The 17,204-nt window shown below is 38.4% G+C and overlaps 1 protein-coding gene across 2 annotated transcripts in view; it reads left to right on the top strand.

Annotated features, from left to right (window-relative positions):
- The window catches only part of sonb (SON DNA and RNA binding protein b), a 31,123-nt gene continuing 13,919 nt past the window's right edge, over positions 1 to 17,204 (top strand). Inside the window, exons 1-15 of one of the 2 annotated variants that reach the window (XM_008430191.2) lie at positions 1 to 113; positions 503 to 703; positions 1,633 to 1,667; positions 3,431 to 3,618; positions 4,249 to 4,439; positions 6,403 to 6,581; positions 7,534 to 7,801; positions 7,899 to 8,092; positions 8,203 to 8,355; positions 10,271 to 10,446; positions 11,376 to 11,510; positions 11,877 to 11,963; positions 12,062 to 12,283; positions 16,328 to 16,438; positions 16,545 to 16,661. In XM_008430191.2, coding sequence (XP_008428413.1) covers positions 31 to 113; positions 503 to 703; positions 1,633 to 1,667; positions 3,431 to 3,618; positions 4,249 to 4,439; positions 6,403 to 6,581; positions 7,534 to 7,801; positions 7,899 to 8,092; positions 8,203 to 8,355; positions 10,271 to 10,446; positions 11,376 to 11,510; positions 11,877 to 11,963; positions 12,062 to 12,283; positions 16,328 to 16,438; positions 16,545 to 16,661 — 2,340 coding nt within the window. In that variant the 5' untranslated portion in view covers positions 1 to 30. Of the gene's footprint in view, positions 114 to 499; positions 704 to 1,632; positions 1,668 to 3,430; positions 3,619 to 4,248; positions 4,440 to 6,402; positions 6,582 to 7,533; positions 7,802 to 7,898; positions 8,093 to 8,202; positions 8,356 to 10,270; positions 10,447 to 11,375; positions 11,511 to 11,876; positions 11,964 to 12,061; positions 12,284 to 16,327; positions 16,439 to 16,544; positions 16,662 to 17,204 lie in introns of both variants that reach the window. The other variant, XM_008430183.2, reaches the window with a different exon arrangement.

Here is a 17,204-nt window from a genome sequence, read left to right as displayed (position 1 = left end):
CGGGCGTTTAATCTAGTTACACACTGAAACATGGCGGCCAACATAGAACAAATTTTCCAGGATTTTATTCTTAACAAGATTCGAGAGATAGAAGAGCAGAAGGAGGATAAAAGGTATGTTGGCAGTCGTATTTAGCTTGTGTTTCTGCTGACGGACTGTTTCTAACGATAGCCTTACAGTCTGAATGTCGCCGAATCATGTGGTTCTGAATGTTGTGAACTAACCATGCAGAGCATGCAGGCTTCGGGAAGGACAGAGGATGAAACCGCTGAAAGTCTTCAGACAGATGGAAACTGTTTTTTTTATATTTATAAAGATCATCTGCTTGATTTTTAAAGATTATTTTCACTACGATGGCGATTAAAGGCCAAACAGCGGTATTGTCAGAAAGATCAACGCTTAACATTTTTTTCTGCTTCTACATGAATCTTTTCAATGCTGCTCTCGTGTTCCTTAAATGTTCAGACGGTAACATGCGATGTTCTGATCCGTTTTCCAGCAGTGAGGCAACAGGCGCGGACTGTGAAGGTAAAGTTAGTGATGCGGCAAAGAGAAGTCCTCCGAGAGACCAGGATCAGGACCCCAGCAAGTCCCAAAAGAAGCAGAAGAAGCACAAAAAGCACAAGAGCAAGAAGAAGAGGAAGAACCATGAGAAGGAGAGCAGTTCTGAGTCTGGAGCCGACATGGAGGGACAAGAGCCGAGGTAAAACGTTCATCGTCCAAACAGGTTCATCTGAAAGAGGATCTAAAATCATGTTATGATGTTGACAATATCCTTCAATAATTCCTTTTACTTTTTTCAGCAGTTCAATTAAATATTAATAAGTCAATTGTTTTCTTCTATTTCATTATTGTTCCAAAATGTCACGTTTACCACTGTGATAATTTTAAAAATCTGTTTTAATTAATTTATTTTAATTCATTATCTAATTTATCTTATAATTTCTAATCATTTTATTCCAGAAAATCCTAAACTCAGTCTTTAAATGAAAGAAAATATTGTATTGTGTAGATTAGAAGCCACACAATCACAGTAATAATAGATCTTAACTGAAATTTAATGCAGCCAAGATTCAATCCATCTTAAAATGAAATAATATTATCCTTTACTGTATATCCCTGAATGCACTTTACCTAACGGTCATGTTACCATTTTGATACCAGAATGACTCCGTGTTGCTTTAAGGGGATGTTTAAATGTTTACTTAATTTCACAACAGACAGTAAGAAGAAAAAAAGGGCCAGGATGAATTAAAAAATTATGTAAAAACATGCTAAGGAAGTGTTTAGTAAACTGAGTTGCTCTTGTTCTCTTTATAGAGTAGCACAAATATAAATCCTAATGTTAGGCTATCTGCTAATTTAGTAGAGCTTAAAAAGTTTGGAATTTCTAAGAGAAAACTTTTTTACAGTTTTTAAACCATAGCTTTGGAAAACCATAGTTACAAATGACCTGGCTGAAACAAGTTCTAGACATAATGAAGTTAGAAGAGAGGGAGAGCTTGTGAAAGTTACAAATGGATGTAATACAGATGCTTAACATGGCGTATTCTGAGACTTCACATTGTGATGTTTTTAGTTGTGGTGCATGTTTTCATTGTGCCTTGCCTGTCTTTTGTCTTTTCCCCATAGAAAAGAGACACCAGGTCCAGAGATGAAGGAGCAAGGTGAGTCGACCAGAGCTCATCTGCACTTTCTACAGCTGAGTAAAAACATTCACCTTTTACATGTGCTTTGTGTTTTTTGAGGGCAAACCTTGAACTTTTTGCTCTAGATTTATTGGGATGGGATTTATATCAATGTGTCTTACAGGAATGGAGGAAAAAAAGGTCATATTTATTGGGAAAAATGCTTAAAATTTTACCTTTTTTATACTTTTGTAGTGAGTGGGGAAAACCGTCACATGTGGCGCTTTTCAAACCCTTCAAAATCTTAATTTATGTCTTCTTACTTCCTGAAGAGAATTGAAACTTCTTGATAGTAATCAACTGCTTCTTGTTTCCCTGGTGTATGAATATGATGTGACGCACCTGCCACATCATATGAAAACACATCAATCTTTTAGCTTTCTTCAACAGCATGTGCTGCTTTGTAAAACTCTGCAAATGTGAGTCTAGTCAAAGTAAGTCTGTGCAATTTAGTAGCAATTTGGAGGTAAATAGCTGAAATGTAAGGCCAGAATAATCCATATCCGATATTATATGTTGGTTGTTGGGAGTGAGGCTACCATCGCAGTCTTACAGGGGGTTTAATTTTAACTGGAAAACTTCTTCATGCTTTCTTCAGTGTTTACCCCCAGAAAACATGCTAAGCCCAGAGCTTGGGGCACTAAGGCAGTCACCCAGCTGACCGCCATGTTTTTGAGTTAAAATATGTTTAAACTTCACAGGAAATTAGAAAATTCCACTTGATAGTTATGCATTATTGGAAGACTGGAAGATCTAAATCCTATAGTTAACCAGTGGAGTGTTCAAACTGCTGTTACTGACAGAAGGCAGTATTCACGTCAGAATACTGGCGTTTTTGTTAAAAATAATTGTTTCTTAGTGAAACCAGACACAAATTAATGCCTGGAGATTTTTTTTACAATTGTCAGTGTGAGATAGTGCTGTCATGAGAAAAACTGATGCTAATCACATGTGTTAACTGGTGAACCTCCTCTCTTAAAGCAGAAGTCTGCAGCATACAGACTGATCTTAACACAATGCCAGGATGGATATATGCTGTTTTCAAACTATTTCCAGATTATCCCCAGGTGGAAAACATTTTAGACAGCTGTGATTTTTCCCAGGAGCCTCCAGGAGGATTTCAACTTAGACTCTGCAGGCCTCAGTTTGTTGACCTGTGAGGTTTGAGAAAGGAAAACAGGGATAAGCAAGACTTGTTTGGAAGTGTTGAAGGAGAAAGAGTTTGAAAAGCAACATCTTAATGAAAGTTGGAGCTTTTGGAACAATGTTTTATTGGACACCAAAGTGAATTATTCAAGACAATTATTCCAGAATTTTTCCTAGAGCCTATTCTAAACATTCAAAAGATAACCCAGCTTAGGGCTGGGCATACCTTTCCAAAGGTATGTCAAGTAGATACATTGCTACTTAACACACTATTGGGTAATGTTTTCAACCAGCCAATCCAGGAATTACATTCATTTTCCCTGGTGCTGATTGACTGTACTCCAAGAGCAGAGATGGTGAAAAACCATAGATAATAATTCATATTAAGGTGTAAGTGGTGCTTGAACTATTAGGAGTCCACAAAGCACTAGGTGAGAATTGAAAAGAGGGTGCACTTTCTTTTCCAATGGCTGTAGTGCAATAACTTTACATTTTGCTGTTTAAGTCTCACAAGAGAAGAAGTCTGGATCTTACATGGTTCAGTCTCCTTCTCTGGGAGTCATTGGTGTCTTAAAGGTCTCTTCTGAATGGTCCAGGTGACAAGAAGTCCAGCTCCAACAGAGAGCACTCGTCAGGAAAGAAGAAGAAGAGAAAGAAGAAGAAGAAGAGAAGGAGAAGTGGAGAGAACACGTCCGATTCGGACTCGGAAGTCACGTCGAAGCAGAAGGTCAATGAATGTTTGCGGCCTCGACAGGATCAGCTGCCAGATATCATCCCCAAACAGGTAATAATAATTCATGTTGGAGTAAATAGAGGCTGCTTTGTTTATATGAATTATCAGTTTCATCAAATGTATCAATTATCTTCTACTTACTATCTTAAGTTAAAATATTGACTTTTTGAAATCGGTTACATGGAGTTGATGGTTGATATTTTTCCCACTGGTCTGTTTCCATGATGAATCAAGTAAAGAAACAAAAACAATTCAAACAGAATAAATCCCAGAAATGTGTTTACCTCACCACTTCTTGTTGAAACACTTTGTCTCCATCTGTTGGTCAGAGTTCCACCCAAAAATGCCCGATTTCACTCATTTGCATAAGATCCTCCATGTATATCTGTAATGTGTTATATTCAAATTAAAAATCTCTAATTAATCCAGCTTCTGTTGGACAGCATTTATTTATTTTAAATAAATAAGATCAGCATTTCCAGAAGTAAAAACTTTCACGTTTATTCATTTAATACATGAAATTCTTCAAATTCCCAACAAGTAGCAGATGAGCTGTAATGATTCTGATCCTTCTCTCTGTGTATAAATATGAGTTTCCCAAACTGTCTGTGTTGACATCACATATACATGTATCATGTTTTGTTTTGTTGTTTTTTTTTGCTGCTTTTCATTATAATACAGGACAGCTCCAATAAAGGGAATGGGAATGAAAAGAGAGCTGGGAGCAGGAGCCCGTGTCCACCATCACATTCCAATTCTGAGTCCCATTCCTGCTCAATGAAGAGCAACCCCACCTCATCGCTGGGACTCCACTGCCAAAGATCACAGACTCAATCACCGTCTCCTTCAAAGTGCCACCAAAGCGAAAGCAGGTATTACATGTATTACCACAACAAATGTTATGATAAATGCCCGTCCCAGAGGGAGTTCTAGATACGTTCAATAAAAGAACTCTTAGTTTTTTCAGTCAGTGTCCAGGACAAATGGGCCTAATTACATCACTAATGCAGGGGTCTGCAACCTGTCTAATCCAAAGTGACATTTTAACCCTCAGTCCAACTACATTAACATCAGTTTTACTCAGAACCAATGAGGAAACTCTAAAGAGTCACAGGTTGGAGACTCCTGCAATAGCAAGCCAACATGGGCGCTGAAAAGTCCTGCTTTACTGGGCCTCTTTTATATCAGCTGTGAAAATGTAGCACTTTGTTTTGTTGACTCTGTTTGTTATAGAATAGATTATAAAATGGGTTATTGTTGTTGCATAAGATAAATCCAAGGTTAAAATATAGAGGGTAGCCCTGAGCAAAAAGAATGCACGTTGAAATAGAAAACAGGTGGACGCAGAGAATGATGCATTCTGCCAGAATGTTGTGGGAGAGTCCTGAAAATGTCCTCCAGGAAGAGAATGGGGGAGTCCTATTATTATTTATCTCTCATTATTTTGATAACTCGCTTTTCATTTCAGGTCCTCTGCTGTTGGCACACCAGGTCATCAGACCCTGTTCACACTGAATAGAATTTCAAGTGAATTACTTTCTCCACCAACCAGAGTTGGTTGCTAAAATCACTTCAGAGTTAATCCCATGCTGTCCCATAATTCTCGTCTGGATGTTTCATCTGGCTTTGCTCTAGTGTTCCTCATCTGTCTATGGCAGGGGTGGGCGATCCTGGTCCTGGAGGGCTGGACTCCTGCAACTTTTAGATGTGTCTCAACTTCAGCACACCTGAGTCAAATAATGAGGTCATTAGCAGGACTCTGGAGAACCTGACTGCACTGAGGAGGGGATTCAGCTGTTGGATTCAAGTGTGTTGGACCAGGGAGACATCTAAGAGTTGCAGGACACCTGCCCTCCAGGACCAGGATCGCCCAGTCTATGGTGTACCACATACTTCTGCCTTAGAAGGTTCTGGTTTGATCCATGTTTTTTTCCGGGTAATTTGTGGTATTCCATCAGAAAAGGTTGACGGAAACTGCAAAATTTGATATAATTTCTTCAAAGTTTGTATGCTGGCTTGAGCTGCTCTTTAGCTTTTCTGAAAAAAGATTTATATGGGGAGGGGACTTGGCAAAGTTTCTCACCAGAGGCACAAACTCTGAAAGTTTCAATGTCCAAACCTCAAGTACAGCGGGGACTACTCTCCATTTTTCTGAGATGTATGCTCCACTTCCTGTTTGTTACAGCCATCTGTAGCATCAACATCTGACTAATGTTAAACGAAATGCAACATTTTCCCAGCTGATATTCGTCAGTTCAACAGATAATGATGTGCAATATTTTTGTACATGGAGAAGTCCATAAATGGAGGAATTAGTTCCCAGAAAATACAAATTTGCCTATTTAGAATAATTTTGGCTTTAAATTGGATAAAAGCGGTAAACCACAAGATGTAATCAAAGCGGTTTGCTGCTTTGGCAGTTTCAGCAAAGAATAAAAACATGACAAGTTGCATGAGTGTTTCATGTTCACCATCCAGCTGATTACACTACACAATCACCAGAAGAAGCTTTTCACTGTCATAAATACTGTTAAATATAAACAGGACAGCCCAGACAGTCTCATCCCACTTTAGCTGTAAATATCTCTCTAAGGAAAATGCATGAAGACATTTCCCATTGATGTCACAAATGGCATTAAAATGTATATAAAGGCCAAAAACACAGCTTCAAAGCTCATCTTCTGGGCTGCTGGTTACTTAATGTATTTTTTCATGGATACTGGCAAATGCTGTCATTACAGTAATTAAGACAGTCCCTCACAGGCCAGAAAATGTCTAATTGTTTGATATGTTTCTTAATTGAAACAAATGATGTTGTGGTGTGGTTGACTGCAGCCCGTCTGAGACGACAAGACATTTGTGTGAATCCGTGCTCAATGCCCAGTGTCCTTCAGAGAGGCCTCCGTCGCCAGTGAAGAACCTCAGTTCTGCACAGAGACCCCTGCTGGCAGAAGAGAGAGCTGAACCAAAAACAGCTGAGCCAGCAGAGAATCGAGACAAATCTGAAAAAGAAAGTAAGATCATGTAAAGCCAACAAATCCCCATAAGTGCCTCTGCACAGTTCTGACTCACAGGCTTAGCTCTCACATGTTGCTGCCTTTTATTAGCTCTGTGTCAGATGTTGCTAGTATGTAACTGATAAGTAAATGAGACACATCTCACCCAATTTAACAATCTGACGTGGAATATCAAATATTTTTTAAAGGTCTGATTTTAAATGTCATGTTTTCATTACCTGTAAGTGGAAAATCCTCATATAGACCATAAATGAGTTCATCTGTGTAAGAAATCTATATAGTTTGTTATAGAGATAAAGTCCCTGAAATAAGTTGACTTTTCAATAATATTTAAATTTATTGAATAGATTTGTGTATATGTAGAGGATTTTCAGTCTCTATGTATGTTAATTGTCATTAATTTCTAAATGTAGCTGATGAAAACACATTTAAGATTATAATATTACACTAGGCCAATAAAAGTAAGTTAAGTTATTGAAAAGTATGCTTAATATTTGCCTTTCAAAAGTTTACTTTTAATCATTATAATGTTATAATGTGTTAAACATTATAACATGCTAATATGTACATGACAGTATACACTTATTAGAAAATAATACATGGAGGATGAACTGTAAAGAACAAACTACTACTGTTAGAATGAAAGTGTAATAAATAATAAGAATTAAGAATAAATAGTTATGCTTCAGACCTTGTATGAAACTATTTCAATTTTGAACTGTTGTTAAAATGGTTTTGTTAACTGAATGCTGCTTCCTTTAAATTTAATTATTTTAATTAATAAATGGAAGCAGGCTCCTTGGTTAAGCTTCAAGAAGGCTGTAGGTCACACACACACACACACACGCACGCACACACTCATACACTGGTTTATGTCACACTGTCTCAAAGCACCAGTTGGACTTTCAGCTCGATTAGAATTTGTTTGTTGGTCTTCCTAAAACTTTAGGTTCTGGTCTATCTGCCCACAAGCCACCCACTCCCTCTGAACCCAAACAAGCCCCGAAGTCCACCGCCCCTCAGCAGAAAGCTTCAGAAAAGCCCAGGTCTCATGACAAATCACCAGCTAGGAGGAAAAGAAAGCAATCCAGGTCACCAGACAGAGACAGAGACAGGAAGTCATCAAAGAAGGCAAAAAGATCCAAGTCCCCCAGCAGGAGCTACAGGAGAAGATCCAGATCCAGGAGCCGCTCAGTGAGGAAGAGGTCGCGCTCCAGGTAGCGTTACGTTTTCATTCTGTAACATCCAACATTTGGTTACCAGCATCAGAACCGATGTCATCGTTTGTGTTTTGTTGGTTTCTTCTCTGTGTAGGTCGGTCCACCGGCGCTCCCGGAGGTCCCGGTCACGGTCTGCATCACGCAACCGCAGGAGGCTAACCTACAGCCAGAGGGACCGCTGGAAACGTGAACCGAGCCACTCCCCCGTCCTCATCCTGCGCAAAAAAAGATCACCCACAAGAAAGGACCGAAGCAGGAGTACCAGCCCAAAACGCATCAGTGAACTGGGTCAGATACTCTAAACCAGCATTCCACTGTCAAAGCTACCATTTGCAACTATGATTTAGATGTTTTTGAATAAATTGGGGTTAATTATTCATGTTTCTGTGTTTCCTCAGATAAGGAGCAGCTGTTGGAAATAGCCAAGGCTAATGCTGCTGCCATGTGTGTGAAGGCTGGGATGCCTGTCCCTGCCAGCCTTAGGACTACAGTGCTTCCTCTGGCCCTACCAAACATGGCCATGAATGCAGCAATGGCTAGCATGACTGCTGGTAAAATCTGGAAATCATTTCTTGAATATGTCACATTCTGGGATGTTGGTTAGATTATCTTAAGCCCAGTTCATACTACACGATTTTCTGCCCCCATTTTGCCCTTATGGCAATCTTAGAACGTTCGGCGTTCTAAGATTGTCACTGATCGTAACCGATCATCCTGTAGTGTGTGGTGTGTTATGACTGATCGGGCCCAGTCGGTAGAGAGTCAGATCTAAAATCAGGAATATTCTACATGTTTGTCATGTCCCAATAATCTCAATGTGTGTGGTGTCCATCGACTGGGAGCGAGAAGGCAACCTGTTGAGTTTGACAGGTAGCCAATCAGAAATATAAATAAATAAAACACAGAAAAATGATAAACTTTTCGCACAGAGTACATCTGGTTTAAACGCATTCTTTGGTTGAAATGGCTCGTTTGATTTCAGTCTGCAGCAATAACACAACAGAGAAAAATACAGAAAATGTTATGGTGTGTTATCTATTTGTAGTTTAAATTGAGAAAAAAATAGGTGCAGAAGTTCATTAAACTGACGAGCGTTGAGCGCTGCATAAATATTGCGCATGCAAGAGCAGCAGAGGTGATGCCAGAAAATTAGCAATTAAATCACCATGCACCCCATAAACGGTGTGGGAAGACGTTACCCTTTCACGATCAGTTGGGAAAAAAATAATGATCACTGCCATCTGGTTTTCTAAAAATAAATACGCAGGACATGCACTCTTCTAGCTGAAGCTGCTCTGATCTTTCAGTTATTCAGCTTTCTGACACAAAGCCCAGTACATGCACATATTCTATAACATCAACACATCAAAAACTGAAAAACTTCTATTTAAACGGTTACACTGAATTAATCAACAGCACAGAAAAAATATTAAGCCCAGTGTAATGTTTGTTAAAAGGGGAGAAAAAGTACAACTCACCTCCATATTGTAGTGCAATAAATATAACTCTTGATTTCGCCAAGTCCAGTTCTTAATCCAAAGCTTTGACTTTTTGTTGCGTCTTTTTTCGGTTAAAATACGTCCACAATCTACAGTTACTGCTTCAACGCCGTTGTCCATGTTTGTTCAGTCTAAATTCAGGTGTGGTATCGTGTAAATTTAAGGGATTTCTCACACTCTACGATCGAAGACATTATACCTACAATTTTTAGTCGGCTAGTGAGGGTCTCAGGTTGTGAAAATCGGTCGACCACAATTCTAGAATCGTGTAGTGTAAATTGGGCTTCACATTTTATTAGATAAATCCTCTGAGTACGGTAATATAAAAAAACGCCTTTTTAAATAAAAACACAGAAATGTTTTTCAGTGTTTGACCTTAAATTAGAGTGAACTTCAATTGCTTTAAATCAATTAGAATGATCAAAATGTATTTTATTTACTAAATGCAGAATAATGAGTCTGAGGTATTGAGATGAAGACATAGCTTCTAAAAGGCCAATTCTAGGGCTGGGACTTTAACACAATAATTTCAATTAATTAATTAATTAAATAGATTTTAATGAGTTAAACATTTTAACACAATTAATCACCTTATTTTTTTTGCATGCAAAAGTTCCAGTCAGAACTTTTATATTTGAGTGTTCCTAGTATGCCGCATAAGCCACGTGAACTTAATTTTTTCTTCCAAACATGATCTGATTTAGAAGCACAGATGTTCCCAACATTAATGTCATCGTCCACTTTCTGAAGAAAAATATGTTCAAAGAAGTTCCATGAATGATCAAAGTTCCTGAAACACTTGAAAGCTGAATGGGTAGAATAGTGCTTTGCACCAATTTGATGGTTGAATGACCTACATAACAGAATTAAAAACAATAAATGTGTTGTTGTTCCACTAACTTAATGAACAATGCTAACCCGTTTTATCGGCTCTCTTTCAAATCTTTTATCTTTGTCTCCCTTGTAGCTTCTGTGACTGCAGCTCTGTCTAACATGGGGACTCTGTCTTCGCTGCTCCCACTGTCCTCCGTTGGTAACAAGCCATCTATCCTTGGCATCCAGGCCAACTCGGCTGCTCTGGAAGAAGTGAAAAAGAAAGTGGCGAAGCAGGCCAACAGCATTAGCATTAAGGAGTTTACTGATGTAAGACCCCACTGTGTGTGTTTTCAGGATTAAACAAAGCACTAAAAATAGTAAGCAGTCATCAGCATGCTCTCAGTTTGGATGATTTATTATATCGATGTCAGGTATTCTCCAAAACATGGCCAAAATGTTGAGGCTATATATGAAAGCTAAGGCTATAAGGAGCCAGCAGAAATTTTTTTACTGGCGTAAGTTTACTAGAAATACTAACTAACACCAATATACATATTTTAAAGTTTCTGTTTCATCTTATTTGCAAAAATACAACTGAAGAATCATAAATCCTGTTTGTATGTTTATAAATCCCCATCAAAAACCAATACAATTAAATACAGTACTTATCTGATTGACATATTTTGTTAGTGAAAATTAAGGATGTTCAATATACATTAACCAAATATATAATGAATTGAACAATAATGCATTATCAATAAATGCTCAAATATATTTGGATTGCAGCTATGCTCATTTGTTGCTAAAAACGACAGTTTTTCATAGAACAGTGTTTCTAAGTACTGAACTTCACGATAACCGACTTGAAAGTGAAAGGAGGCATGAATTGATTGGCAGATGATTTTCCTGTAGTATTCTTTCCATGCAGAGTCTATTACTAAGGACAAACAACACTTTGAAGACCAGACATGTATTCAGTCTGGAATCTGTCAGGAAAAAAAAAAGGAAAATGTCACCTTGTCTTACTTCTGACTCTAAACATCAGCACTCTTCCACTTGAAACCACATAGAAGTCAAGACCTACAGCTTTGTTGCATGTTTAGAAAAGTTTATTTAAAAAAAACCTCCTTTACAACCCTTCTATTTTTCCAAAGCTTAAAACCACAAATAGTGGCTGAATATATTAAGATGAAGTTATGATCTCAAACTGGGGGAACATATTTCTTAAGTCATTTTATTGTTCTCTGTTTTTATAGAAATGCAAGATGATTGCAGACAGCACTGGAGAGCTGCCGGTGGCACTACCTCATGTTTCCGATGAAGAAGATGATGGCAAACTCTTTGGAGGATCAACCATTCGAGAGCAAAAAGTCATCAACTTCAACATTAATGTAATTTTTAGGTCTTTTTTAGTCTGAGAAATGGACACTGAAGAGGCAAACTGGGCACATATAAAGATGTAGTTGGTGTGATTTGACAGGGGCTTTTTAATAAAAGATTTGTTAAAGCTCTTTGAAATACAGAAAAGGCAGATTTTCATTTGTTAATTTGTCAAAAATATGGCTTTATGGCTTAAAAATAGGAAAAAATAAGTTGTATTGAATCTGGCAGCTGATTATTGATTACTTTAAATGCAGCCTGTAGTGCATAAGTGAAGTTGAAAAATTACCGTTCAGCATTTACATGGATAATGTTTTAAGAAAAATAAAAATGAGCATTTAAATTTCTATTGCAATTTTTTTTTTTCCAACTTTCAGAACACAACAGTTCGTCCAACATCGCGTAGTGATGCAGAAATGGCCAAGGAGTTTCCTGTGTCTTCAGGGTCACAACATCGTAAGAAGGTCAGGATGCATCTCTTCAACCAATAAGGATAAGCAAAGGATTTCCATCTGTTTTTAATACATTAATGCTTCTTCCTGTTCATAATGTTACCATGCAGGAGGGAGAAGGAGTGGTTGCCTATGGAGAGTGGGTTCCAGTTGAGAAAACAGCTGACAAATCTACATCTACGGGCAAAAAGTCTGTGTCAATCGCTCCCCCAGCGACGCCCGCCTTACCGTCGGGCGAGGCGGCATCAGATTCAGGGTTACCCGACGTCATGGAGCAGCAGGTAGCACCTGAACCTGACAACGACAGTGTTTTCCCTGAAATACGGCAGCAGGTAAGACATAAACTCTCTGGAGGTATTGTTGGTGTCTAATAAAGTCACTTTAATTCTGTTCTGGTTGGACTTTCATGTTTTGATATTTTAGGAAAGCCCACCTCTGTGCAGTATCATTAAAATGTTTTGTTTTCTGTTATGACCCATATCAGTTCCTGCTTGAACACTTAGAGCTCCCAGAGCAGCAGCTGGAGAGATCTGAGCTTATTGTAGAAACTAACACTGTCCTACAAATTTAATTACAATTCATTTTGGGAGAATAAAGCAACATTTCCCATAAACAAAGCGCTATAGTTTAAATCCCAGTGAATTGTGCCACGTGGTGCCATAAACAGAGAACCATGGCGCCCAAAAAATATGAAATATTTTAGCATTGTGGCTATTTGAGCCTCCATATAAAAAAAAAACTGCAGCAATATGCCTGTTGACTGTTGTTGGTGTTTTACTGTTTTACATGCATGTTTATTAAAAAGAGTTTATAGAAATGTTAAACTTTACAAGCAAAAGTATGTAGAAGTCTGGCATGTTTGTCTAGATGGCAGTTCATTTCTGAACCAGAAGGTGGTGCTAGACTCCAGTTCAGAAGCAGCTGGTTGCTGACGCCAACACTGAAGTCAGGTGGAGACATGCAAAGAATTTACAAGGTCTATCATGTTATTTAATAGCCTCCATATAGATAACTAAATATTTGAAGATAAAACAGAAGCAGCTATTCTGTGTATTAGATTTATTTTCAGTGAAATGGTTTGAAGGCGACCTGTCCAGGAAGAATTGCACCTGTTGCCCAGTGAACGCTGAGGACCAGCCTCCTTTGAGAAGCTTCAGGGATGAGAGGGAATAGATGGATGTTTGGTTTAGTTTCATCAGAACCTCAGTACATTTGAAAAATCTAATCTAGATTTGTTTTGCTGCATCTGGAGTAATGTCTTCTTCCTCTGAATGGCCTTTCAGCCAATGTCCTGTAGTAACAGGACTTACTGACTATCTCTTAACTTGTGTGTGATTAGAGTATTGTTGCAGTTTGTATCTGGGTTGATTTGAACATTTTGTACCTTCCTAAAGAGGATGATGGTTGGTAGAGTTCCACATTATATAAAATCCCATTCGTCATTGCAGTATTGCTGTTAAAGGATTGGCTGGATACAATAAAATAAAAAAGAAATCTGCAGAACCCTTGGCATCTTCTTTCTACACAACAGAGCTTCTTCAGTCGCTCCAGGTGATCAGTCCTACCCACAGTCATCAGCATCAACACAAACTCTTTGAAGAACCTTGGATAAGATGAGTTGCATGTATTTGGGATTAATAAAGTGTTCTTGAACTGAATTGACAAAACAATGATGTGTCTCTTCTTAATGTGTAGATGTGAAGTTTTAGAGAATTTGTGGAGGAGTTACAGATTATGGTGTTGGCAAGGAGGCCTTTCACCCGTGGAAAATGCAAAAAGCTTCTGGTTTGATCACTTTAATGCTATGAATAACTTCTTCATCAACACTGATCCATGTGTGCCACAGAGGTCACTGTTACCCAACCCAGCCGTGCTGATCAGAGCTTTGAGCAGAAAGCAGCTGTTTCTGCAGAATAACAAGACACCATCTTCTGCTTGGTGGGCACATGCAGAGAGAGACAGCTGTAATGAGATCGGCTGTCAGCGCTGGCAGAGATCACACATCACTGCCAGCGCCTTTGGGCTGTCAATACAAGCAATATGAGAAATAACAAGACACTTGGACTCTGAGTATTTACAGTTCGTTGTCACTGTTCAATTTGCAGTGCTCTGGCAGTGTTTTATATTTTCATGTGGATGAAGGTATTTTGTAGGCAGGCAGGGATATTATTCTGAGACAGAACAAGCTACAAAACCTCTGTCAGAATGTGTGTTTATTAGACGCCAAACTCAGGCTGTTTGGAGCTGGAAATCTCAGAAAAAGCTTCTGAGTGGAAAACAGCAGATGTATGTTGTTCTTGATGTAGCGAAAGTGTCATAAAATAAAAAACTAGTTGCCCAAACAGTGTTTGCAGCAGATGCTACAGAAGATTTATACGTTGGCTGTGTTTATAAACTCCCTGATCAGAATGATCTAAGAATCTCTCACATGTTTGTGCAAGTCTGATTCTTTTGTTCCAGAGAACTAGAGCTGCATTTTGCAATAGTTTTCATAGACTAAGAAGAGTAAAAAATAAAGTAGAACTGAGCATAAACTGTAGCAGGGCACATTTTGTGTTCATAGTTAGAAAAATGTGTTAAATTGAGCCAAAGAAGCTCTGAAAAAAAAACCCCAATAATTTAAGGACTTTCACACATTTATATTAGGGCTGCAGCTAACAATTATTAGAGTAGTCAATCAGTTATACTGACGATTATCATTTATTCGTATTCGTAATTCGTTAGTAATTATCACATTTTGCAGATTTTTTTTATTTATCTTCTTCAGCCTTTTTTTATACATTAGAAATACATTAAAAGATGCAAACTAGAAAATTCCTGAAGAAATTTAACCGGGGCCTGTAAAAGTGTGCCCGTCACTTTGGACCCGTCGTTTGAGCTATAAATTGCACAGTTGGACACACCTAAGAGCACATTAGTGCAGTACTGATGTGCTGACATGGTTCACTGCAATAGTACAATTGCTGAACCTCATGCACAATGAAATTTAGTCTGAGACTGACGACTATAAGCTTCGCACGTGATTATTACTCGCGCTTCGAAATTAAAAAAAAAAAGACAGTGGGTAATTGTTTATGTCTCGAAATTTTTCAACCTTCATACTAAGGATTTTAATTCACACTAGAAAATTCAGAGAAATAATTTACTTTAAGCTAAATATGAATAGTCACAGGAAATATGTATTCTTCCCACAATGCATTGTGAGACCTGTCTCTACCTGTTTGTGAGACTACTCACTGAGCTGAGTTGCTATGGTAATTATCTGCACCTGGGCTGGCTCTCGCTGTCAGACAGTGTGCTGGAGTTTCTATATTTGTGAGACACCCAGCGTCGGTCTGAAGGACCCTGACAAAAAAACCATAAGCCCTAGCAACATTTTAAAAACATTTTACGGGAGCAGGCATGTGTATCTATGTCATGACCGACTTTTAGACCAGTAGACTGATATTTGTGCCTGTGAGGGGGAGTTAAAAAGAGTTTTGGAGTCAGAAATCCACTGTGGTGTGTGTGTGTTTCAGAGAGAAAGATTACTGATTCTGTGAGACACTCAGCCTCAATTTTTGCTCGTTTTTATCAATTTATGTTGTCATTGTAACTCAGAATCCCACTAAAAAATAATAGCTCCCTTCTCGGGATCAAGCTGAACGTTTTGATACCAGTTCTGTGGGGGTGCACGCAGCGGTTTGGGCTCCACTAACGGTGACGGAATAAAAATAAATAAACTAATAAAGAGACCGCTTATTGGGTGTAGAACAATAGGTTCCTGCCATGCATTGCTATGGCAGGCCCCAATAACAAATGATTAAAATAGTTCCCTTTTTAAATAAGAAAATAAAAATGTTATTGCCTAAAATGTGATAACAGAATTTATCTAGTGAATGCTTGATCAAAAGATGTACCTGCAGCTAAAATATACAGTTATTTTACTTCTATTCTGCAGAAGATAATTAATGAAAGCATTAACTGCAAGCAAGAATAAAGTGGGTTTGACCTGAAGCCATAGAAACCTGACTGCTGTTATGTTGTTCTATTTGCTGTTGCACTCCAGATAAATTAATTTGAAAACATGCATCTTATTATTCTAATATATTCCTCAGCACTTTCCAGCTAACTCCAGTCAGACATATTTGTATATTAAACACCCAGCTCTCCTTTGCCTCCCATCTGGAACTTCTCTGGCAGATATCATAACTGCTGCTCCTGTGTGGAAACAGCAAAGATTTAAGTAAAGCCTTAAGTTTTGAAGCAGCAGCTGGGACAGATGGGTCCTTGTAGATGAGCAGTGAAGCATAGAGAAAAGTCCAAACCGATCTAGTGGTAGTTTTCTTCCATCACTTCAAATAGCCTTTTTTTCTTCTTCTTCTTCTCCCCCTCAGAATGTGGATATCACCCAGGCAGTGACGGAGAGAATCAAAGCTCAGAGGCGATTGGCTGAGAACCCCTATGACATCAGTGCCATTTGTATGCTCAGCCGCGCTCAAGAGCAGGTAGAATAATTCTCACTCAGGATTAATAAGGAAATGTTGATTTCTCAAATAGTTATATTTAAAATTGAATGGCTGGCTTTTAAGACAATACTTGTTTTTTTAACAGGTGGATGCATGGGCTCAGTCCAGTAACGTTCCTGGTCTCTTTACTGGTTCTACTGGAGCCCAGGTTCTCAGCTCAGAGGAGCTGTCTACCAGCGGACCACAAGCATGGTTAAAGAAGGTAAGGGTTACTTAGCCACTGTGGCCCAATTCAGTCCATTTAACATAAAATCCTATGGTGAGTCACATGAAGGATGTCTAGGACAGACATTTTTCAAGATTTCAAGAGACTTTATTGTCATTCACATCACGTGTTACATGAGGTGGAACGAAATTGAGAGTCACGGCCCCAGTTACATCCAAATATAAGTATAAAATATAAAAACTAGCTACAAGATCAAATTGTTATAAATAGGAAAAATATTTACAAATATATAAAAACAAGAAGTAGAAAAATGAAATGTATATTAATAGGAATGTACAAAATTGATGAAGTATGAATAATGTAGCAGCATGGGAAGATAAATTTAGCAGTGCAACATTTTAAAGTGTCCGAGTGTAAAGTGCAAATACAGTGTCATTGGGGGGTTGAAGTGACCAAGTTATTGTTAGGGACAGTGCAGTGAGAGAGACTGAGAGGAGTTTGAGAGTCTCACAGCTTCAGGTATGAAGCTGTTTCTCAGTCTGGTTGTCCTGCATTTGATGCTCCGCAGCCTCCTGCCTG

The sequence above is a fragment of the Poecilia reticulata genome, linkage group LG2, assembly GCF_000633615.1.
Source record: "Poecilia reticulata strain Guanapo linkage group LG2, Guppy_female_1.0+MT, whole genome shotgun sequence".
Taxonomy (NCBI): domain Eukaryota; kingdom Metazoa; phylum Chordata; class Actinopteri; order Cyprinodontiformes; family Poeciliidae; genus Poecilia; species Poecilia reticulata.
This window is presented reverse-complemented; position numbering and strand designations above follow the sequence as displayed.